This window comes from Dermochelys coriacea, chromosome 6, assembly GCF_009764565.3.
Source record: "Dermochelys coriacea isolate rDerCor1 chromosome 6, rDerCor1.pri.v4, whole genome shotgun sequence".
Taxonomy (NCBI): domain Eukaryota; kingdom Metazoa; phylum Chordata; order Testudines; family Dermochelyidae; genus Dermochelys; species Dermochelys coriacea.
The window spans coordinates 120,437,429-120,462,319 of NC_050073.1; the positions used below are offsets into that span (position 1 = coordinate 120,437,429).

General features: G+C 46.5%; 1 protein-coding gene across 11 annotated transcripts in view; it reads right to left on the minus strand.

Annotated features, from left to right (window-relative positions):
* Positions 1–6,322: 6,322 nt before the first annotated feature.
* Positions 6,323–24,891, minus strand: part of SAMD4A (sterile alpha motif domain containing 4A) — a 211,581-nt gene continuing 193,012 nt past the window's right edge. For 6 of the 11 annotated variants that reach the window (XM_043516461.1, XM_043516466.1, XM_043516460.1 and 3 more), the window contains 4 exons: positions 22,288–22,489; positions 21,401–21,527; positions 15,315–15,398; positions 6,323–11,084 (listed from right to left, as the gene is read on the minus strand). In XM_043516461.1, the coding sequence (XP_043372396.1) occupies positions 11,056–11,084; positions 15,315–15,398; positions 21,401–21,527; positions 22,288–22,489 (442 nt within the window). In that variant the 3' untranslated portion in view covers positions 6,323–11,055. Of the gene's footprint in view, positions 11,085–12,311; positions 12,405–15,314; positions 15,399–21,400; positions 21,528–22,287; positions 22,490–24,891 lie in introns of all 11 variants that reach the window. The other 5 variants (XM_043516463.1, XM_038404847.2, XM_043516457.1 and 2 more) reach the window with 1 other exon arrangement.

Genomic DNA, 24,891 nt, shown 5'->3' on the forward strand with positions numbered 1-24,891 from the left:
GGGAGAAAAGCAGACCCTGCAAAGAAATTTAAGTCAAAAATCCAAACTTCCATCAAAAAAAAAATCGATTGAAAATTTTTGGCCAGCCCTACCCAGCAGGTCATCACTTGGCAGCTTCCAGGGATGGACCAAGTCAAGGGTCAAATACCCAAGTAGCACAAGCTAACTGTATTTTTACTTCCCAGCCAGCCAGTTAACATGGCTGAGAAATTTTCTCCCTGGTTTCTATCAGACTTCATTCCTAAAGGATCATTGAGAGCAATTTCCATTTGCCTGTCCCTTCATAAGAGACTTCTAATGAGTTAACAAGGGACAACAAAACAGCCTGTTTGCTACAGCTGAGATCTGCAATCTGTCTAAGTAAGAAATTGGCTTTCTTGGCAAGGTGTTGAAAGGCTCACAGTGTAATTATTACCAGTGTATAGTCAATGTGTTGATTGAAAGCGCTGGTGTTTCCAGCAGCGCTAGTCGAACAGCATCAAAAATGTTTGGCCCTCCAAGTATTATTGACTGACTGACGTGGTGGGAAAGAGGAGAGTGGAAAAAGTGGAACCAGAACACAAGATGCAGCAGGTAGCGAAAACATTCAAGCTCCAGGAGGCTATCTGAGCAATATTTGTTATCAGGAGCCTGGCGCAGATGGTTCCCAGGGATATGGCTACCTCTTTTCCAATGCTTTTAATGTGCCAGCCGTACCTGCCTTATCTGTAACATCTATATTGTAGATAGAGCAGCTAGAGATACCAGGGACAAAGCTAGAGCAAGTTGGGAACACTGAGAGTGTGCGAGAGATTTTAATAAAGATGCGACATGCTCCAGGATGGCGGCTAGTGCAGCGCTGTGCCTGGTGCTTTGAGAGTGATTCAGGAAGGAGCAGCCCCAGAGGTAACGTACGGACAGATTCAGGAGGTGCTGATTGCTAGTGTGCCAGGCAGAGCGCAATCTTAGTGGAAAATTAGAGAGAAGCAAAATATGGGTGCCTCTCTCTCTGGCATGCTCTGTTCGGGAGCAGCACTGGTCTCTCTAAGAAGTTAGAGTCACTGCCAGCAGGCAGATCTGAGGCAGATTCACTGAACACAGGAGATCAAGACTCAGTGGGTAGCAAGATGCACTCGGCTGCAGGAAGGCCAGGAACAACCTCACATCGTGGGGATACCAATTCTGCAGAGACGATGCAGTTTTCCTGCTCAGGGGTGTATGCCTGCCACATTCCCATCAAGCACAGCTGTGATTCAGGAGGGATGGACACATAGCAGTGTCTTGTTTCCAAGGGAAAGGTGAGTATCCCCTCCCCCTAGCTGGGCGTGATGACCCTGTGTCTCAATCCCAGCTTTACAGAGGCACCGGTGGCCCCTAGGCCAAGGTCCTGGTTGGGTGGGGAGCTCCCTTGCTCAGAAGCTAAGCAGGGTTCTTTGCGTTGGCAGAAAGGGTGGTGCATGAATTGCCTCATTTGCATCACTGGTTGTGTCAATCTGTGGATAGTAAACGCTTTACAAAACATTCACTATTTACTGTGGTCCAGCAGAGCCCAGCCGGAGACCCTCTTTGCACTGCAGCACAAGCTCGTTCATCCCACAAAACGGTCTTTTTGCCTCTGTCTCCACAACTGCTCCGCTGCCTGTGGGCATCTGTGACCAGACAGCAGCTGGTCACAATAACCATCCACTAGAGGGACCAGCTTGCAAAACAGCAACAGGATTTGCAAACACGGGCTGCTCCGAACAAAAGGCCATTTGTAGCTCTCTAGACAAGGCCCTGGGGACTCCCTCAGTGAGCCAGAATCCCGAGTGACTCAGCCTGTGAAACTGCAGAATGGAGACCAGTGATTGCTAGGCACATGGGCCATGCCTGCCGGAGGGGCCAGAATCGGCATAAATCCTGTACAACATCCCCAGGCACGGGTGCACTGCTGGACAGGTGGGAGCACTCCCTGCCACCCACGCCCATTCACTGATCCTTGTGCACCGGTGAGGGGCTATTCGCTTTGTCCGTTCAATGGCACTTTGTAAGGGAGAGGGCTCTTTTGCAGGAATGCATTTGCTTAGAATAAATGCAGAGAGCCAGCAATTGACTGCAGTGCACCTGAGCTAAGTGTGAAACATGGTCAGGGCATGAGGCCTGCAGAGTGTGTGTTTGTGTGAGGTAGAGTGAACTGCACAGTCCCGTGTGCATGCAGCCCCACTCCCCATGCTCAAGGCTGCCCCAACTCGGGACTAACGAGGGGTTGCAGAAGAGCCCTTTAGAATTAAACTGCTACAAAAACAATGGGCCAAGTTCACCCCATTGTAAACTCCTTTGCCTTTGGGGGGGGGGCGTTACCCTGGGATCACTTTGACCCTATGGTTTAGTGTAAATATGGGCGCCTCGCACAATGAAAAGCAGCCCTCAGAAAAGGGGCCAGAGCCACTGCACAGTTTAAATAACTGGCTTGGTGTCAAGTATGGAGTAATCGGGGAGAGCAGATTAATAACCGACTTATGCAGTGTGAGTGATTCATCCAACCACCTTGTGAAGGCGCCCAGTTACATTTACAGCATGGGCCTTTAGTTAAATGGAAAAACAGCTCATTGCTGGGAGCCCCACGGCGTGCCTGACTAACCCATCCGCCTGCAGCAAAGCTTGCCTTGGAGATTTTCAACCTGCTCTGCGCCAGCTATCCATGTGGACGGCCTTTTCCCCCCACCCCTTTCATTTTACATTAGTGCAACAACCACTTACTCTGCAAGCCAAATGGCAGCTGCATGTCCATGGGCAGGCAAATTGTTTATGGAAGGAAAAGACCTTGCTCATGGCGCTGAGAGGGTGAAAACTGGCACGGCCTTCGCTGCTGGCTAAGGTGGGGACTGCCGCTGTGCTGCTTACTCAGGCAGACGGCCTATGGGGTTTAATGAGGGTGTGAGCGCACCACCCCCCCGATACACTTACCGGGACGAAGCTTACCTCCCCGCTGCTGCATCTCTGGCGGGGGTCTAGGAACCACAGAACTGCACTGACACCATTCAGAATGGGAGGAAAGTGGTGTCTGCAGCCCCAGCACCTTGCAGAGCTGTTAGCTCTTCGAGGGAGCCCATCCGCCATCCCTGGGCCATCAGCGTAGGAGGGTGGGGGACGTGGCCAGGGCTTATGATGGTTACTCTGGCCATTTCCACCACCCTGCAGGTGTGTCCAAGAGCCCGCTAAAATTTTGCCCATCTTGCCTTAGCTCCTCTCAGGCAACCCCCTGCCCCCTCGCCAGCCCATGAGCCCCCAACACCCTCTTCCTCCATTGCAACCTGGCACATGGGGGTTGCAGCGCCACTCAGGTTTGGCTGGGCCGAACAGTTGTCCTGGGTGCCTCTGTCCACCCAGGCAAGGCGGCTCTGTGGCCGCTGCCCTGGGACAAGGATGTTGGATGCCTAGGGGAGGCTGACACCACGTCCCAGCTCAGAGCCATGTCACACCATCGCCGTGCTGGGGGCATGGCCCAAAGGGCATTACTAGCTCTTGCTCCAACAGTCTTGTGTTTCTATGCTGCAAAGCCTGTGGCCAGGAATGGGCGGTTGGCAGCCTTGCCCCAGAAAGAACAGAGATACGCACAGGAGCTGCTCTTAGTGCTTTATGCAGCACGGCTCCCCTGGGGCACCCTCCTGTCAGGCAGCTGTATCCCCCTGGCATCCTGTGGGGTGTGTTTGCTTCCCCCACCACCCTGAGGATCAGTCTTTGCTGCTGCAGCTTGGCCTTGCCCCACTCACAACTGGAGAACAGCGTGGAGAGGAGGCCCAGCTCATTGCCAAGCTGGGCGCCTAGTCTGCCACCCAGGGCCTGGGTGTTATGGGGCAGGTCCCAGCTCCTCTCTGAGCCTCTGCTCCATCCCCTGTTAAAGGAGGATACTGCTGCATGGAAGTGTGGTGAGGGTTAATTCAATGGGGGGGGAGAATCATGTCCCGCCCCCCCCCCCCCAGCTGCGTGGAGCAAATCCTTGGTGCACAATCTCCCCACCTACACATGGATGAGGAACGCAGTTACCAGCCCCTGGACCCTGTAGCAATCCCTCCACTGGTCCCAGGAGCTGTGAGGGGCAGGACTGAGGGGGCTACATTTTGTTCATCCTCCCTCCTCCTCCCACAGCCAGTGGAGGTTACAGCCTCTGGGCTGCAGTACCTTTTCTGGGGAGAGGATCTCTGTTTAAGGGGAGGGAGTTGTGGCTAGCGGGAGTCGGCAGCAGCTGTCCCCATTAGGGTGGTCTTGCTGAGGCATGGAGCGGTTGGTGGTGCTAGGGGCACACGGCCTCATCTCTGGCTTCCCCCTGGGAGCTACTTGGTTTAGGGCTGTCCCCTGCAGCCTTTTCTGCAGGAGGCAGAGGCCCTGGCCCCATGGAAAGGACAGGGAGGAAGGAGGGAATGAGTTCTTCAAGGCCCCTTCCTATGAGTTTGCCAGCAGAATGAGGATCTCCTGCTTGTAATATAATCAACCACTGGAGCTTGCTGCATGGAAGGCACAGAAGAAATACAAGGTATTACTCAAATAAATCACTTTCACACTCCCTCTGAGTCACTTCTCTGAACTCTCTCCCAAGCCCACAGCCCTTTGTGGGTAGGTGACTATCAGTATCCTCCTCCTCGTGATGGTCAAACTGAGACAATGAGAGATTAACCCATGAGCTCCCAAACTCTACTGACGTTTCTCTGATTTCAGAGTAGCAGCTGTGTTAGTCTGTATTCGCAAAAAGAAAAGGAGTACTTGTGGCACCTTAGAGACTAACAAATCTATTTGAGCATAAGCTTTCGTGCTCACGAAAGCTTATGCTCAAATAAATTTGTTAGTCTCTAAGGTGCCACAAGTACCCCTTTTCCTTTTGACATTTCTCTATACTTGTTCCGTGGCTAGAAGTGTTGCCAACTCTATCATGAGGCTGCTGCTGTGATGTTCTACTGAGAGCCCCAGCTCCTGGAGTAAAAGGGTTATGAAATAATCTCTACAGGCTGTGTGTGTACATCTGCTAAAGCACGTTTCACACCCGTGGGGTTGCAGAGAAAAGCTCGAAAATGTGAAGAACACAGCCTCCTTGTTTTAAAAAAAAAAAAAAAAACCCTGCATGATTTTTAAGGCAAGTTGACAGGTTTTGGAGGTCTGGCTCCAGATTTTTGAATCCTTGGGGCTGGTAATACTGAGACTGGGCCTCCAGGAAGGTAAATCCAGTGCTTTTGGGGCATGCTACATTCCCACGGAAAAGAGGTTTGTCTAGGAGAAGTTAATCTGCCTCTTCTTGTAATTTATGCAGTTTACCTGTTCGATGGATCACAGTCCGTAGGCCTCTGCAAACACACTGCCCTCTAACACCAAGACAAAGGCATCACCTTACACCTTGGATCTGGACCTCTGCTCCTGCAGCCCTTACTTATGGAACAGTCCCCCTGACTTCAGCAGGAGTCTAAACCAAATTTACACTGGAGCAATTCTTAGATTCCAAAGTCAGAAGGGACCACTGTGATCATCTAGTCTGACCTCTATAGCCCAGGCTAGAGAACTTCCCAAAATAATTCCTAGAGCAGAGCTTTCAGAAAAACCTCCAATCTTGATTTAACAATTGCCCGTGATGGAGAATCCAGCACGACCCTTGGGTAAATCATCCCAATGGTTAATTACTCTCACCATTAAAAATGTATCCTTGATTTCCAGATTAGATTCAGCATTTTCAAAATATAAACAGAGAGCTTCTCTTCTATGTATCTTCAAAGCTGAGTGTCAGGCCAAGCTTTGCAAGTATTTTAACTGCTTTGCTAAGAAGTTGGAAAAAATACAGAAAAACCAACAGCTAGAGATCTTTCTTGTGGAGGGTGGTGATGCAGAAGACAGGATTTATAGAAGGGCAGGATGGCCTAGTGGACTCAGATAACAGACCAGAGGTTCCTGAGTTCTAATCCTGGCTCTGCTATTCACTTCTTATATCTCCTTGGAAAAGTGGATACTGATTTGTGCCTCAGTTTCTCTATTTGCATATAGGATTACTACTAACTTTCTGCACCTACCTCACAAGGGATAGTTAAACACTGGTGCAATGTTTTGGCATTCATAAGCCCTAAAGCCCAGATTCTCAAAGGTATTTAGGCACCTAAATAATGAACTCAATGAGAGCTAGATACCTCAATGTCTTCATCTGGGCCTCAACTGCAACCACAGGATTTTTACATAAATAATAAAACTTTTCTACAAAACTAAATAGCTGTTTTTCTTCATTCCTTTGAGCCACGATGCTGGCCTTAAAGGAAAAAAGGAAAACCAGATGTCAACCCCCCCCCATCCAAACAAACAAACAAACGAATAAAAAGACTACACACCCCAGTGTTACAAAACCTTGTATTAATCATCTCCCTTCACTTTCAATATAATGTTGATATGAAATATAGCCATGATTCCTAGTTACATGGGAGGAAATGAGTAATAAATACATTGTAGCAAGTTTAAATCACAAGGGTGTTTCACTGGTAACAACATTTGAAAACTGTACACTTGCAAAGAACAGCATCTTCAAACATTAGTATTTCTTTATATCAGGAAGCTTTTACATGTAACAAACATGCTATTTCCATAGATGACAAATTTAAAAAATATGCATTTGCTTGGCAACATTAACTAGGCAAAAATATTTCTTTGTGCACTAACTTTATACAGAAAAAACAGGTCTAAAGGCATGCATGTACAATACGGAGCTGCCAGAAGATGGCATGCAACAAAAGAAAGTTCAAAGCTTTTTAAAGTAAGCTTACATTATGCATAAATACATAAGGGTTATATATTAATAAGGGAGGAAGTATTCTGTTTAACATTATTAACATTCCTGTTTTCTTCCTATTCCTCCCAGAGGAATACACATTCACCTTTAAGTAAAGATAAAGGAATACAAAAAATAAAACTCACTTTGCAAACTCTGATGACTTGTATAAAATCAATTTTAGTGTTATCATAACTGTGTGCAAATTATACTTCTGCAGGATCTACTTTTCATCAGGCACATTCAGAAAGCCTAAAATGGGTCATGTTTCTGCACCCCAAGAGAGATAAAGTTGACAATAGAAATATTTTTAAGTGCTGACTAAAATCTGAGCTCTGGTTCTCAGTCCTATGTTCTTACATGTGTGGAACAGGGTCTGCATGATACTTGTTCTGCACCATGTGCATGTCACAGATCTAGCTGAACAAAGCAACAATTCTGTGAAGGCCTGTTGGTGACGGGAAAAATCCCCGCTCTTCCACCATCTGAGAAAAACAGGATGATCCCCAGCTCAGGTACCTGCATTACTACTTAGACAAAGATCTTGTCCATAAAAGGGTTAGCTCATGGCACCTCAAAGGAAAAGCAGTGTTTCCTCAGTGTCATGAATACTTACTTGTCCCTTACCAGGAAGGTGGAAGGAAAGGGGCAGCTTAGCTCTAATTTGGGAGAATTAAAAGGCTGTGTCCACTGCAAAAATGAGCTGTGTTTGACAACAGGGTGACACTCTCAACAGGCAAACACTTGTGTCTGGCTGCAGGGGTCAAAGTGAGCCCCGTTGAGCACTCATTGCGCAACACATCTTATTCCAGCTCCTATTCAGCGAAGCATGTGCTTAACTTTAAACCAATGCATAAGTCCCCTTGACATCCGTGGAACTTAAGCACTTAACAGATGTGCTTTCCGAGGAGGGGTGCCCTGTGGTGAAACTGCCAGGGGCCTGGCACACTTTGCTACCAGCTTTGGACTCTGCTGATCCTGTCCAGCTCAGCAGGGCAAGCCGATAGGTGGGGTAGCCAAGCTTGACCTGGGGGCAAAGGAGGTTCATTTCTGCAGTGTGAACACAGCCAAGGACACTTGGATATAGTGAATTGGTTAGCTACTCATTGCAGACAGCATCACCAAGCAGACAAAAGCTATTTTGTTTTTCTCGTCGGCCGTCATTCAGAAGTGAAACCCGAAGCAGCGAAAAACCATCAGCAGCGTTTTCATTCCTTGTACGTCTCAGCCCCTTGTGTGCATCTGCCCCCTACTGTTAATAACTGTAAGAAACCGCTAAGGATACAAGCACCAATAAAACCTCATACATGATAATAGTGTAGCAAACTACTGTCACTGGAAGAGATGCTTGCAGAGATACCAAGTACACACTGCTTTAGTTAGAAAACAGAAAAAAAAACCCATTTATATGTAGTGAAATATTTGTTACTCTGAGACTTGAAATAATTTGATACTTGCTTATTATAAAACAGTTGCATTTGGGGTAAATGGGTAAATACAAAAACGAAAGGCACTGCCGCTTTATTACTAAATATTTGACTTCACAGCCTTATGCATGCAACTGGTTTTTATAAATAGATTTATTTTACTTTAGAATTTGATTTTTAAATTGAGCTCTACACCTGCACTCAACACAGGCCTCAAAACGGAGCTGGGAAGGAATTCCAAAATTTAACCAAAGCTACTTTTTAATTAAAACAAAAAACAGCCAAACACAACAGTCTATCATTAACCTATACACTTCCAATGGAAAATAAGCTTTTTTTAAAAAAAGAAAAGAAAAGAAAAATTGAATTATGTGGTTGTTAATAACAGACATTATCATGGTTACCAGCCATAGCAAGTTAATAAGTAATATATCCAAAATAATATATCTAATAATCAGATAACCTCTGTTTCTATATTCAGCAAAGGAATAAATAGAATTTCAGATTTGTAAATACTTTGTCTTCCTTTCAAAAGATTCATGCTAAGGTGATTGTGTTCACAATTCATTTTCTGAAGCTGCACATTGTATATAGCTATGAATGCTCAAGATGCAACTCAGATTTGAATACCTTCTCACTTCCTATCCAAGTTGTGTAATCCTGCAGTTCATTATCCTCTTCATTAACTTTGTTTTAAGATCCTTCTAACACACTCCAAAGTCCCCTCGTATCATCTTCCCTCATTACTCCACCGAATCATGCTCAGTTACATTGTATCATGCATTCTGGTAAACAGGAAACCAAGAAATATCAACTTTATGTCAATCAGCATGAAAAATCACATTTTGGCACTTTTTGTTTTTATAAAGTTAAGTAAAAATGCTGCATCTAAATTGGATTTACAAACCTTATTGTACATGTAAGAACACCTCTTTGAAGCTGCGGTTTAGCCCTTAGTCCCCCCTTTTAAAATAGTCACGTTGAATGTTTGGCACTGAAAATATTTGCTTCTTTAAGCAATTCCATAACTACTTTCAGAGAATGTCAACCACCCAAACGACGTTAACCCACAGACCTGATTTCTGAAGTCTTGTACAGAGTCCCATACCCATGGTATGCACCAATATTACTTTTCTTTATATAAAAGAGAAAAATTGTATGCACCAAATAATTTCTTACTTACACCAGGGTGAATTTGGAGTAACACCACTAAAGCCAATGGAGCTGCACTGGGATAAAACTGGTGCAAATAAAAAAAAGAAAAAAAAAAAAAAAAAAAGAAAGGACCAGGCCTTCTGTGTGTCAAGCAAGCAATGGGGATTCAATAACCATGTGTTACTGAAATGTTAGGGGAAGATTCTGCTCTCATATGGGTGTAAATCTGGAGTTAACCCACTATATTCAATAGAACAACTATGGATGTAGGCTGGTATAAATGAGACTTGATTCTGGCTCAGATCTCAGTTTAAACACTTGCTGGTTCAAAGATATATTAAATTCACGTATGAAATGAACCAGGGCCCCCTTAACTCAGTTATAAAAAGCAACGTGTTATAGCTACAGTTCTGGGATGACAGCAGCACACAGATAGATGTGCATCCAAATGACTGGCTCTTAAATCTTTAATCCACCCACATGTTCACCTTCCTTCCCTTACACGTAATGTCCAGTTTAGCCTGCGCTATTACTCTATGGCCACATGCATGTTCATTATCTGTCAGGACCAAGAAAAAGGCAGCAGTGTTTGTGAGCCAGTATAAACACTGAACAGAGAGTGCTCACTATTCAGACTAAGAGCTGCAGTCCAGCACTGCTTCCATTTTGCTGCTCTCCAGCATGGTCCCTTAGCACAGGAAGCTCATGCCTTCCCCTTTAATCCTTCTCTACCTCCTCACATCCTCTTGTTACCTCCCAGGGCAAGAAAAGGCCCAGCCCTCCACCCGCTGTAATTTAGCTGGCAAACTGTAGCTAGTTCTGAAAATGATCCCGTCAGTCTGGGATGTAGTGGCAGGTCTGTAAACGCCATGATGCAGCATCTTTTAGGTATTCACATACACAAGACAAGAAACAAGAAACTGATCCCACTTGCTCTCCACGCCCAATCACGTATAGTCCTGCCCACTCCACAACATCCCTTGCTCCCTTCTCTGATACACTCTCCATCCCAGCTGAGAAGATGAAAACCCAAGGCCTGCCCCTAGACGCATAGCTTGGTTGCTATGTAAAATGCAAACCTGCTGCTATTAACAGAAGTAAAACAAAAAAATCCTTTACAACAGGAATATGAGACAAAGGCCTACCTGACACTTTTACACATTTATGTACCCTTTATATATGCCCTTACGTAAACAATACACAAATTGAAATTTAGTTGTTTTAAATTTGGTTGAAAGGACATTTGGTTGTTGTTGGTTTTTATTTTCCTTTTTGACTGCACTGCAGCTCCAGTAGATGTTTGAGCTCCAGTGAAATACAAGAGTTGTAAACTCTGAACAATAAGTTACCGCCTTGTTTTTTGGTCACACGTGTGATATTTGTTAATTTCCTCCTTCAGAAACAGGGTTTGCCTCTGGTACTCTCCATCCTCCCCAGCTGGAGATTAACACCTCATTTACCAGCACTTTTCTTTTCCCCCCACACTTTTCCTCTAGAAAGGATGTAATAAATGACAAAAAAAAGTCCAATTCTAATGATATGTTCACAAAGACAATCTACACATTCACAAAATTAAAACGAGAGAGAGAGAGAGAGAGAGAGAGAGAGAGAGAGAGAATGCAAAATCTCTTTGAGAATCCTGTGCAAGTCTGGAGACTGTTGCCACTGGACCCGCAGCAGTCATTCTCACGGCCAGCGCTGTCACCGTTACACATTCATCTTCTATATCGTAGAGGTTCGGTCAACGCCATCTGAAAAATTTAAGTCATAATCAGAAGTAGCCACACGTCGCTTTAAATTGTATTGCCTCAACACTTCCATCATGGGCATGTTACACATACCCCATTTAATTAAACACAGCAGTTTGGCCTGAATCCAATCAGGAGATCAGAATGTGGGGGAAATTCAGATCTGGACCAAACTTGGTGGCTCAGGTCCACCTACCTACCTTCCATATCTGCGTGCCAGTCAGCAGGCACTGCCATGCCCTCACTAGTTGTGAATATCTTTTCTATGCTGGCATGCAAGAGGGGCTCAAATGTATCTGTACAACCTGCTCTTAGTAAGGGACGTGTGTAGTTCTGCTGCTCCAGGGGCAGCCAAGGGAATGCAGCGTGGCTCAGAGTCACCAGGCACGCCATGGTTCCTCCTGTGCTCCAGGAAGGAAGTACTCTGCTTCCGGTCTATTGCCCATTTCTTCTCCCCGTTTGCCCACTTCCCCACCCCCTTCCTGTGTGGGTCAGGGAATAGTGGCCATGCAGACCTGTGCAGTGACCTACAATGCAGAGGGCCCATGCAAGTACTTTATAGCCCCTTGCTCCATGTACCAGAATACAGCAGAAGAGACAGTCTTGCCCTAAATTAATAGGCAAGAGTAGGAGGTGCACATCTCTGTTATCCTCTCAGATTTTGCCCTGTGCATCCTGAACAGGCAAAACTCCCCTTTATGTCAGTGTGAGTGGGACTGCAGGATTGGACCCTGTTCCAGGAAGCATTTGGAAATGTAGTCCTGCCCAGAGGAATGGCAGTTGCTGGGTGGATTTCTTCCCATGGCCTGGGGTTTATTTTGCTTTTAAAATGCAACAAAATAGGACAAGCAAGTGAAAGGAACAATTAGAAACAGAGGCCAGTAATGTCACAGAGGAAGCTTTAATGCCGTGCCTAAGGCACTGAGTGCTCTCAACTCCATCTCATTTCAATGGAAGCCAAGGGTGCTCCCCCAACAAGTCACAGGGGCCAGGACTGAGGCGCCTGGGGCTAAATTCCCCTCAGTTCATTTCTGGCATCCTCTATTTCTATGGCTTCCTGACAGCCTCCTGGTAATGTATTGTTCCCGACTCTTTTCACACGGGGCCCTGTCCCATGACAGCCCAGGAGTCAGGATATCTGGGGACTCGGTGATTGGGGATGAGGGGTTGGAGCAGAAAACTCCTCAGATAGGTGTGATGTCTCAGCAAGGCCTTAACGAGCCAACTGACCAGTCAGAAAGCGCTGAGAGGTGTGCGTGGGCTTATCATGCCTGCTCCCGCCAATGAAATCCACAGTGCCTATGACGCTCCATGCACAGCTCTCTATAAGGGGATGAAGTATGGAGAGAGAGAACAACAATGAAAAGCCTGGGTGAGGATTAACGCTGCAGAAGGGTTTTAAACCAGACACAAGTTGTGACAAATGCATTCGGGGTGCAAGCTTTTTACACAGATTCACTGTCTTTGAACATGTATTCGTTGATGCGGCTCCTCTGTGCTCAGTCGTGCACAGGCTTGTGAATGCATTAGGGTGGCTTTTAGAAACACAACAGCAGGCTTTGGGCTATGCAGAGTCTTCCTCGGAGATAAAAATATTGCATTTCCAACCCTACCTGGAATTATGGATGTAGGCCAAAGATGGGCATGATCTGAAACATCAGACCAACCTGCCACCACAGGGCAGTGTGGATCCAAAGCCAGTGGCTGGCTCATCTCTAGGATGGGCTGAACCAAAACCTGGATCCAAACACCTGTCAGGATCTGGGAAGTTCAGATGCAGGTTACAGCACTGTTCCTGGCCCCTCCCTAGCATAGGCACATTAAGAGATGGACAGCCCAGCTCGGATGTGCCCCTGTTCTGGGAGAACAACGTGAGCGGTAGGCTGTGGGTGGTTCCTGCCGTACTTTGCCCAGTGCTGCCCAGAGTGTCAGAGGTGATGCTCGGCGACCTAGAACGATGGCACTGGGAGAGCTCCCCTGGGAGACCCCGTTGAACATGGAGAAGGGAATCAGGTGCTGCGAATGGCAGAGGTGATTATCCCAGAAAAGTGGCAGCTCCCCTCTTCCCACTCGCCCCAACGTCATCCCACATAATGCAGCCCATTTAGTGCGTGAGCGAGACTGAGGAAATACCTAGGAGGGCTGCCGTAATGATCTGACCTCTAAGAGACACAGCAGCAGCTGGTGTCAAGACACTGGTTGTTTTGTTACAAAGCTAGAGCTACGCAGAAGGGCAGCAGCCCTGCATACCACAGCCCACCACATTACTGAGTCTGGCAATCGCCAAGTGAGCTATTCCTAATGCAGAGCCTGGCACACGGTGCTCCCTGTTCCCCTGCTCAGCTCATCATGGAAATCGCTTCAGACACACGCTTCAGTTCCTCCCGCTGGAACGTTAAGACTAAACAAACAAACAGGTTTGTTAAGCTCTGATTTGTTTGTTTATTTAAAGCTATTTCTAGCACTTTTCGTGTAGAGAGGCCTGGGCCAAGGCAATGCGGGTCCAAGCCCTAACTGGCCTGGCCCCTCCCAGCCTGAGCATCTGCCTCTCTCCCCACAACATGCTGCCAGGCAGGGGCTGCCAACAGGATGTTCTCTACCCTCAAGACTCTGGAATTGGATCCCCGCTGCCCCCTGCCATTGGCCACAGATTTCTAGGCATGCTGCACAAACTCTTTGTTTGACGTGGTTGGGGGAATCATTGGAAGGATTACTTTGTTGCAGTGATCGATTGGCTGACTTGGTTCATTCTGATGGTTTTTTCGTAGCTGGGTGGCTGTGGTTTGGGAGAGTCAGGACCAGTTCATTGCTAAGGGCACCTGCAGCGTTGCGCGGGGACGTTTTGGCTTGTTATCTAAATTGAAATAAAACAACTCACAAACCCTGTGTGTGCTGTGATGCAGTCAGATCTTCCTCTGGTTTCCACCAGGCCCTGGCTCAGCTGAGACGTCCATCTTTCTGCTAAGCCATTGGTTCTGGTATCTGCTCCATCCACTCACCTATACCCCATGTGTCTGTTTGGTCCATCGACTGCGTCCTGTCTGTCATCTACACTGTGAGCTCGGTGGGAAAGGACCTCTTGTCTTTGCTATTTATGGTGTCTAGCACAATGGGGCCCTAATCCTTGAATGGGGTTCGTAGGCGTTACCGTGTAACACAGTAACAACAGTAATGGTCAGGGTTTTCTCAGTTGAGATCATGGGCCTCGCTTTCTCCAGAGCTCAGCCTGAGCCAGAATCCTTAAGGGCCTGTGGAAGACGTATCTGTTTAGGGTTAAATTGCCACAGTCGACTACATCAGACAGCTAATGCAGCTCTCCTGGCAATCAGCTCCTGGCATCCGATCCCTGAGGAGAATTCTCCCTTCTACTGGAAAACTGACTGCTTTTAGTCTGTAGGGCACCCGGACACGATGGTGATGGGCATTTTTAAGATAGGCACAGGCTAAAAGAACCACAACTGTATTCAGATTTACACTGGATTTAGCGGCACTAGGATGGAAAGGCCTTTTGGGAAGCCCAATTTTCACTTACCTGCTTCTCCCCGCCATGTTGGCAGGCTCTTGCAGTGATACAGAAACAGCGTGCTCAGGCCAGATGCCCAAATCCATACACAGGGCCGGCTCCTCAGCTGTGTAAATCAGCCTGCATCTATTGACTTTCATGCCAGTTTACACCAGCTGAGGGTCTGGCCCTTAGAGCCTAATCCTGTCCCATTTTAGTCCATATGCCAAAGCTCCCACCACACATCCTTAACAATAGTCTTCTGATTTTCAGGGGCGCTCAGCACTGTCAGTTCCCATTAGCTTCAAGAGGGAGCTGCCGGCACTCAGAATTGTTGAAAGAATCTCTCATCTTGGTGCCTACATAGGTCACCGTTTTGGCCGGGGCAGTGTAACCCTCCTTTGCTCCTCACCTGCTTGTTAGCAGTGAGCACATTCTAGACCGTGGCTTGGCTGCTGGCTATTTTCCTTTCATTCTATTTGCTCCTTTTTCAGCCTGGAGTGCCCAGGTGCCCTGATGGCAGAAGTGCCCCTACCCGCTGCTCAGCAACTTAATGGGTAGCACTGATTAGTTCCCACCACTGTCTTGTCCTGTCTCCTTCAGTCAAGAGGATGGTGGCTGTGACGGCCTCGAGGAGATGAGGAAAGAATTAAAATGGGGAATCCTCCTGGCTGTGCCAGAGGCACTGTGGCCGACAACAGAATGGAGGGAAGGGGAAAGGGTGCACTCACCCCCCAGGGCATGTTCAGTCATACTCAGGCACAAGGACTCCAGCCTGTTGTTGATGTCAGGTTCTGTCACTGGTACCTGGAACTCTGCAAAGGAAATGGAACAGACTGTTACTCTGGAGACCCATGATGGCAGAAGCAAAGTCGCAACAAATCTAAAGGGTAAATACAATAGTTGGGCAGGTGGGAATCCGTTCTGCATTGACATTCACCCTGTGCAAACGTGATGACTGGAGCATTACTTTGCTTGTGTCCCTCTGACAACTCCTTCTAAAGACTGCAATTGAGCTTTCACTCCCAAGTAGATATTGGATGTTTTTAAGCTCATTTATATGTGCAAACATATTGACTTTCTTACACACACACACACGCATGTAAAACTATTTAATATCCATTTTTATTTGCACACACCATCCCAGCCGCTAACTAACAACACTGATGGAGATTCACACATTTGCAGTGATGTAGTACAGAATCATGACACCCAAACCTTAGATTTGTCTACAGGCTTATACCTAGATTGTAAGCTCTTCAGGGCAGGGACTGTCTCTTTGTTATATGTTCATACAGGTGCCAAGCCCAACAGCCTCTACGTGCTACCATAATAATGAATGATGATTCGAGTCTTGGTTTCAGACTGGCCATTGCAGGGCAAGGCGATGAAAGCTGTAGGTTAGGCAGCAAGAGTTTAGAAGGAAATAGCCCCAGCACACTTAGGGCAAAACACTCAAATCCTTTCATAATCCAGTAACTTTGTTTTACTCATATGAACTGAAACAAGGCTAACTTCATCCTTTGCTTGAAGATTTAGGCCTAGGCAGAGAGATAGAAGCCTAAATACCTTTGAGGCTCTGAGTCTAACTTCCATTAATTCCTCAAATACCTTTGAGGCTCTGGGCCTTGGCCTACATACCATGGGCCTATAAACTGTTTTATTGGACTGCTAAACCAGGACCGAGATTTCAACCCTACTAACTTTCTAGCAAGGACTGTTTTTTTAAAATGGGTGCACTTTTCTTTAGCAGCACTTTCAATATTAGAAACTAAGGATCCGAACCTCTGTTAGCGTAAACCAGGAGGAATTCAATGGAGCTCCACCAGAGATGAACTGAAAGTAAGTGAAAGGTTTAAATGTTTCAACAATGTTTGTATTAGAGAGATGCTCACGTGGTTTGAAAATCCCACAAAGAAAGGGCTTTGCAAGGCCAATGAAGAAAGACAGTAAAATGTCTCTGTTATGAAGGTGCCACTCCACAGTGACTGTAAAGGTTGTTAGAGTCGCTAAAGGAATTGTGAAATCCCATAGCTGGGCATTACTGAAGGAGCACCAGCGTCCTCAAAGCTGTTGGTCTGCCAATAGCTGAACAGAATGGTACATGTGGATTGTAAGGCCTCAGAGCTGCATAAATCAAAATTCCCTCATCAGATCATCTGGAAACACAGCGCTCAGGAGTAAAAAGGCAGCACTGAGGCAAAGCTGACTGAGGATGTATTCTATCTGATCCTCTTATCCGAAGGCCCCTAGAGTTTTGTGGACTGGGTCAGCAGTGACAGTGCAGCTCTTAAAGGAAACTCTCTCCAGGCAACTGCTGAGCTGATTTCCCCGGGGGAAATGCATGGCATGGGGTTTACATGAACATAACTATTGGTATCAGATGAGAACAGATGGTCTTGAGGTCAAGGCCCTGGAGCGGGACGTAGGAGAGCTGGGTTCATTTCCACAGATTCCCTGCGTGACGTTGAGCAAGTCACACAGCTCCACATCCACAAAGGTCGTTAGGCTCCCAACTTCTGCTGAAATCAATGGGAATTGGAAGCCTATATACCTCTAAGGATCTGAGTCCCAGCTTCTCTGTGCTCCATCTGCACAATGAAGACAAGAGCACTTCCTTTGTCTACCTTGTCTAGTTAGACTGTAAGCGCTTTCCGGCAGGGACTCTCTCTTAGCATGCACTTCAAAAGCCCCTAACACAATGGGGCCCTGATTTTGACTGTAACATTCATGCACTACAATGCAAATAGTACAATCCCAATTATCCAAATAGCCTAGGCGAGAAGGATTTTATCTGGACAGTGGAGAGGAGCCATTCAGCAGCGGGGTGGCCTCCCCTACAACTGGGGGCTTCTCCTTCTCCTCGCAGTACTGGTTTGGGGTTTCTGCGCTGCTGCAGGGCCAGTGACACCCAGACCCTGCAGGTGCAAGGTGTGGGGCAAAGCAGAGACCCCCCCCCCCCCAGCCAGGACTATGCTCTGTCCCGCCAACACTGCAGCCATCCTTGCATCTTGCACCTGCAGGGATCGGGTGTCACTGGCCCTAGGCAACTCCATTGTCATGGCCCCGCTCCCTCACTCTTGTGACGGGGGGCTGCAGAGGGCTCCCTGCACTGTCGTAGGAGCTGTACAGCAGCGGGCTGGCCTCCCTGCAGCCAGGGGCTTGTCCCCCTCCTTGAAGTCCTGGCCAGGGCACTCTGCTCTATAATGTGAACCTCTCCATTCTCCAAATCCCTTCCTGGTCCCCCAGCATGAGGCACAAGGGAGACAAGGAAGGGGTTGGGACAGCGTGGAGGTTTGGATAATGGGCTGTGATGGAGGCTGTGCAGGAGGCAGCCAATCGGAGAGGGGCTGCGGGGAGCAGCCAATGAGGGCTGGGCTGGCCATATAAGAAGGGCTGCAGAGCGGAGTAGCATCAGTCACTCCCTGGAGCTTGAGGAGGGAGAACTGGATGCCTTGCAGGTGGAGGGCAGCAAGCATCCTAGACAGACCAGTGCTGCAGGCTGAGGCCCGGAGGTCAGGGCAAAGAGATTGCTGGAGCTTTGGGAAATTGGCCCAGAGAGATCTACAGAGGAGTCGAAGGGGACGCAGTAAGTGGCGGTCATCTTCAGGGTCCCTGGGCTGGGATCCAGGGTAATGGATGGGCCTGGGTCTCCCCCGCCCTCACTGAGGAAGTGGCTGGACTGAGGGACTACGATACTATCCCCCGGAATGTGGGAGCACAGAATGCAGCATAGCTGGAGGGCTGTGTCATGCACAGGACGTCGCGGTCCTGGGAGTGACGTGGGCCCCTGGAGCAGAAGTGATGGCGGCAGAACGCCACCAGAAGAGCACAGGAGTACAGAGCTAATCCTCAGGACCGCCAGCAGGAGGCGCCACAGTGGTGGACCAAACCCCATTACATGGGGTTTCGGATAAAGAGGAGTATACTGTAATTGATAATATTGTTATGATTATGCTCTAGAACAAAAGTATTTTATGCCTAAAACAAAAGTGAGGCATAATATTGGCTACTCCTGTTTAGACACAGTTTGTCAGGTTGATTACATTTGCCATAGTGTCTGTAGAGACTGAGACTTGATTTTTTTTTTTAAATCAACTTGTAAGTTTCATAGGGTAAAATCAGAAACTCCTCTGTGCCAGGGACACAAGGGCTGTAAAACTTGTCTGTACAAATGACAGAAGTGAAACTAAAAATAAGCTCCATTGCTGGGGTCATTTGAAACCAGGCTGGACAAAGCCCTGGAGAACAGACTGTGTAGGTGCCTTATGCGGGATCTTTTTCCCTTCTTCTGACGCATCCTGTGTTACCGTGGAGATCTGGGATGGTCCACAAGGAATGACCGAGGTGTGACCTAAGAGGTCTTCTCCAACTTTAACTTCTCTGATTCATATGGAGGTAAATATAACCTGCAGGAGAGACGCCCACAGCACAGCTTAAAAGGAATGTGATCTTTCCCCAGATACCTAAAGAAACATCCCTTGACTTCAATGGATTGAGGATATCTGGCATTTTACAGGAGCAATATCAAGATTATTTTCTTTTCACCCCCTCCACTCAAAGCAGGTAGAAGGACAGAGCTTGTTTATCTGAAACCATCATTCGTGGCTTAAAAACTTGACACGCTGCAGTTGCGAACCAAGTAAGGTTGTGAGCTATATGAGAAGGCTTGTGTTTTAGGGTTCCAAATCAGCCATCAGATGACTGGAAATTAAGGGCAGGTGGTGACCCCAACAGCTCTGAAGATGAATTAGTGGAATAGCCCACTAATTTATATGACCTGCTTCCTCTCTTTCTTCCAGATCGCCTTTTAATCCGGGCTTAATGCACAAGAGATGAAGATGCTGGCAGTATTTCCTTAAATCCCTCCTGGACAGTCATCGATGTGCATTCCTAGTTCAGGTGATATTTTAATCCCCGGTAGAAACAAGTTTTGGTGCTAGTTTTAAATAGCACATAAATTTAGAGCCAACATTCTGCCCTCAGATGTTTGTGCCCGGCTTGCAGGAGCTGGGGGAGTGTGCTAGGCAAGACATTGGCACCAAATTCTAAGAGCTAAGTATTATTATTATTACTATTAAATGTGGCATTTGTAGGATGGTTTTGGCTCGTTCTTATGGCTTTATTCTGAATTTAAACAATCCCTTTAGATTCCTCTCCTTTGTCCTGTCACCCAGGTGAGGTACCCTCTGCTGGATTCTCTGCAGGAGGGGGCTAGGGCAGCAGAAAAGCTCCCTGAAACTCCACTCTGAGTTCTCTGCAAATAGTCCTCCTCAAGGGAGAGAGATGTGACACCCCATGGATCCCAGAGATCCATGGGTAAGAGAACTGAGGCTGAATGCTACAAAGCCAGCAGAGTTAGATCTGCTATGTTTTCACCCCAGGCAGTATTCTGCTTGAACAAACAGACCAGCTTTGTTCTGGCTGAACAGACATTCACATTAAATGCATCTCAAGTTTACGTTAATGAGATGTAAGAAATAAGGCTGACTAGATGTTACTGTAAGTCTAATATTCAGAGCACGGACAGAGTCAGGACTCCTGGGTTGCAATTCTAACTTCACAACCAACTTGCTGTAAGACTTTAGGCAACTCACTTAATCTCTCTGTTCAGTTTACCTCATAAGTAGAATACTTTCCTACTTCACAGGATTGTTGTGGGGATTAATTCATTAGTGTTTACAATGCGTTTTGAGCTCCTCCAACGAAAAGTGTTATATAAATGCAAACTATTAATGATACTACTAAATAAACACATCATTTTCTTGGCTACTCTATACGTATTTTTTTCAACAATGCCACTTTCCAGTCCTCTCGAGTCCTCATCACCTGAAGGCTAACATGCAAGAACCACCTATTTCTTATTCTGTAATATTTACCGCACTTTACCATTACACTGGGCTCTGGATGATATATAGAGGCAGACGCAGTCCCTGCGACAAGAGGCTCGCAATCTAGAACAGTCAGTCAAAACAACGCGGACACTTAATACACGAGAAGGCTAGATGGAGGCCCAGGCTGAAACAAGGGTGTAAGTTTCTGGTGTGGTAAACATCTTTTGAATGAGATTTGTTTCTATGGTGAATGACTGCTGGAACAATGCAGGTTGTTAATACCACTGGACATTAGCAGAAAGACTGCATTAAACTGATAGTAGAGCAACATACATAGTTAAGATATACTAGAAAAAAATGCACTAAAGTCTCCGAGCTTTTTCCTCTGGATTCAGATGGACACTCAGCAAATCAAAAAGAATGACAGGATGGAAGGGTATTTAAAGTATGCAAGGAAACAATTAAAATCCCCAATGTGTTGAAATTCTGCCTCAGAATGTCTCTCTCAAAAGAATTTCCCTAAAACACATGAAGTCATTTCTTTTCTGCACTGGATTTTCCAGTCCATGTAAAAGCAAAAAAGGTGATCCGAGAGTTACAACATTCCCCATGTAACACAAAGCCGCACCGAAGGAAGCTATGTTGAGCACTAGCACAGTCAGTCTGTTATATATAGGGTCAAAATCCTTCCAGTGACGTCTCTAGTTTAATCAATCCAGTAATCTGACTAGTGTCAAAAAATATCTTGGTCGGATTGCAACAGACTCTGAGCTTGCAGCGTCTGGCTTGCTGCCAGCCCACCACTCTTCATTTTGCAATGAACAGTTTAAAAAAAGAAAGCTTTCGATAAGCACCCAAGAATGTATTGTGAGAGTTGAAGCTAAGCACTTGCAGGCAGGGTTCACTAGTGCAGCTATTTTAATATACTGTACTCCCAGATGACAAGGGGATGAATAAACAAAAGACAAATGACTTCTTCCTACCTGGCTGCTGAAACATCAGCATGGTCTGTGGGGATGTGTGAACAGGCAGGGAACGCGTCCTCTGCACTGAGCTATGGGTCCGGCTTGGCATGCTGTTACTACCCCCGGGGTTTGCGAACCAGAGATTCTATGGAAAACAAACACAGCAACGATACTGTAAAACAAATACCAGTACCACGCTAATGTAGGACACAGTCTGTATATGTTAAAAACCTCAGCACGCTCTGTATGCTAATGCTTTCCTGCTCTCCCCAGCCTTACACCTTCTAGTCGCTGGGTCACCCTCTCCCTGCGAAGGGCTTTTTCTGTGAGTGACACTTAATCACCGAGTGATGTATCTGTAGAAAACCCTTGGCTCATTTCTCTTCCTCCATCCCTCTCTGAAGCCTGATTTGTCCCTCTCCCCCTGCTCTCCTGGTCCCTTTCAGTACCCTGCTCCACTAAAAAAAGCAGAAACAGGAAATGCCTGCAGACGGTTCTCACTGGGTTCGCGTGTAAAAAAGGAGTATCCAGACACATTAGTTAGATGAGGAAAATCAGAAAAGTCATTGCACGCTAACCTTAGCAAAGAGCTGATGAATTTGTTTTCTTTAGTAGCAGTTTTCTATTCAGCCATTGGGGAGTAAACAGCTACATTTGGACCTATCCCTTATCATGTATATGGGCCTGATCCTGCCAAGCCCTGTGAGCCCCTCACACCTGACTGAACTGGCAATCAGGGATGCTCTCTGCCATGCAGCTGGTGCTCAGCATCTTGTCAGATCAGACCCAAAGCATTTCTCATCAGGCACAAAAAATATGGACCCTCCCGTGCAGCTTTGCAGCTAATAACCATCCTACAGCACTGGTGGCCTGACATGCAACAACACAGACAGACTGACACACACCTGTCTTCCTTGTTTCAAGATTGTTGGATTGGTAGCTGCGCTGCGTTGTGCAGCCCCTAGGAGTCCACTGGGGCCCAGCAGACCCAGCCGGCTGGGGGGGAGATTCCGGGAGGGAATCTGGAACTGGCGTGGGTTCCGTCTGCCCATTCCTGCACCTACAGATCCAGCTGTTGGTAAGGAGTTCGACTGGCCAAAGCCTCGACTGGAAAGAGGAAAAAACAACAGGTCTGAAAATTCAGTATGATGCAGTCTTGTTTGGGTTGGCATCTTGACACTAATTCTTAACCTTTAAAAATGCAAGCAGGAGCAGACTTCTAAATACTTTAAGACTATACTCAAATGGCATGTGGTTAGTACTGATTAAAGATGGGTTTGGAAATCAGCACAGCCTAACAAGCTTTAGCCTTGACCCGTCTCCCACTAAAATCAATGGAAAAACTCACCCTCACTTCAGTGTAGTAGGGTAGGGCTCCTTAATGCCTAATTAGCCAAAGTGTCTTACCGAGGATCGCCATAAGAGGGAACATAAATGCTTTCCCTGGATTCAGAGGACAGCTGCACATGTAAGCCCTGTGGCTAGCATTAAACTTTGGTTTAGCCCCTTGAGGCCCTATCCTGCTTACCATATTCCTGTGAGTGAGTCCAAGCAGTCAGTGGGAGAGAGGCAGGAGGGATTTGCTTTCGATGATGGCTGGTGAGATGTAAATGACCTTTTAAGTGCTAAACTGGGAGAAATCCAGTCACTTAGCCTGGAGAAGTAATTGGATTCTGGCGGTGCCCTGGGGGTTTTGGTATATTCTCCAGAATCTCAGCTTGCACTGGAAATAAAAAGCTGATATACCGGCACTTGGCAATCCACGGCTTGCAAGCCCCATGCAGCCTTCTCAGGATGCCCGTGCTGCTCTGCATTTCCCACAGTGATAAAGAAGGGTCCTAAGCTGATTCTTGGTTCCTCTCTGAGCTATATTTGCTTCCTAGTTTTCTCTTCCCTTGTGGCTCTTTACCTACTGAGGACCTAATGCTGTGAGCTGCTGAACGCCTTTGCCTCCCATGAAATGAGAGTTGACAGTGCTGAGTGTGGTGTATGGAATATAAGCCAAAAACAAAAGGAGTACTTGTGGCACCTTAGAGACTAACAAATTTATTTGAGCATAAGCTTTCGTGAGCTACAGCTCACTTTGCATCCGATGAAGTGAGCTGTAGCTCACGAAAGCTTATGCTCAAATAAATTTGGTAGTCTCTAAAGTGCCACAAGTACTCCTTTTGTTTTTGCGAATACAGACTAACATGGCTGCTACTCTGAAACCGGAAAATAAGCCATCACTTTAATTTTTAAGGGGTTTCCTGGTCTGGTTTGCAGGCTAGGGGGCTCTATAGGGAAGCACCAAGCATGCAGATCTGTCAGTCAGTTTGCAAGAAGGCAGCTGAGAGCAAGTGAGGTGAATTGTGCCTCTGTGTTAGGGAGCAGCCTGCTTTCTCTCTCTCTGTTTTTGGTTCTTGTGTGTTACCACTCCAAATTCTAAGAAATAAAGTAGTGTTATGTTGCAATCATCCAGCACAAGTATTTTATGTTTTTAATCTAACTTCTCTGTGTGCATGGAGTGAACATAACACTCAGCATCTCAAGATTTGGGTCCACAGGGCCAGATCCAAGCCTCTTTGAAGTCCCTTGCATTCCTGCTTGTTTCTGGTGGGTAAGTGTTTTTCCTTTCTTTTGGTTACTTAAGGCTTTAATTTATCTAATTTCTATATTTGGTTGTGTGTTAGGAGTTTGAGGTTTATGTTTTTGGTTTATCTGGCTGGTTTAAAATGTGCTCATTTTAAATGAAAAATTAAAAAAAAAAAGAGAGAGAAAGAGAAAAGAAATGATGAATGAAGACAACTTCTGCACAGAATGAGACACAGGCATTGCACCCGATAGCAAATCTTCCTGTTTGTGCTTGTGTGAGTGACAACTGTTAGAAAAGGGCTTGTCAGTCTCAAAGGCTCCATCAACACTAAGATGTCAAACTGCATTAACACCTCCCTAGCAAGAGCCAGGTTTAAACACAGTTCTTTAGGATAGCGCTAACACAGTTTGAAAACCCAGAGTAAATGGGGCCAGAAAGTTTACAGATCTTTTAGCTCATTTGGTTGTGAAAAGCACTTTCTCTGTAAACCAGTACAATGCAGTCTTGCGTGGGTTGGCATCCTGACACTAATGGAGATGGGGAGCAAGCAAATAACAAATGTTACCTGCTTAGAACTGGATTCTGATCTCAGTTACAGCAGTTTGAACCAAAGTAACTTCCCTGAAGTCAGCAGAACATAGTCTGGTCCTTTGACTATGTGTAACTACATATAGTCAAGAGGGGATGTTTTTCTAAAAGATCTGCTCTAGTTCAAACAGGAATTGTTTTGGAGCAGTTCTCTGGCCTCTGTTATGCAGGAGGTCAGACTAGATGATCACAGTGGTCCCTTCTGACCTTAGAATCCATGAATAAAAGCTCCCACGACAAGCTGGGTTCATGATTCTGACTCTCAGGGCCTGCTTCTCATCTCCCTGATTCTGATGATACACCAGTGTTAATTACTTCACTGATTTTAGTAGAGTTATTCTTGATT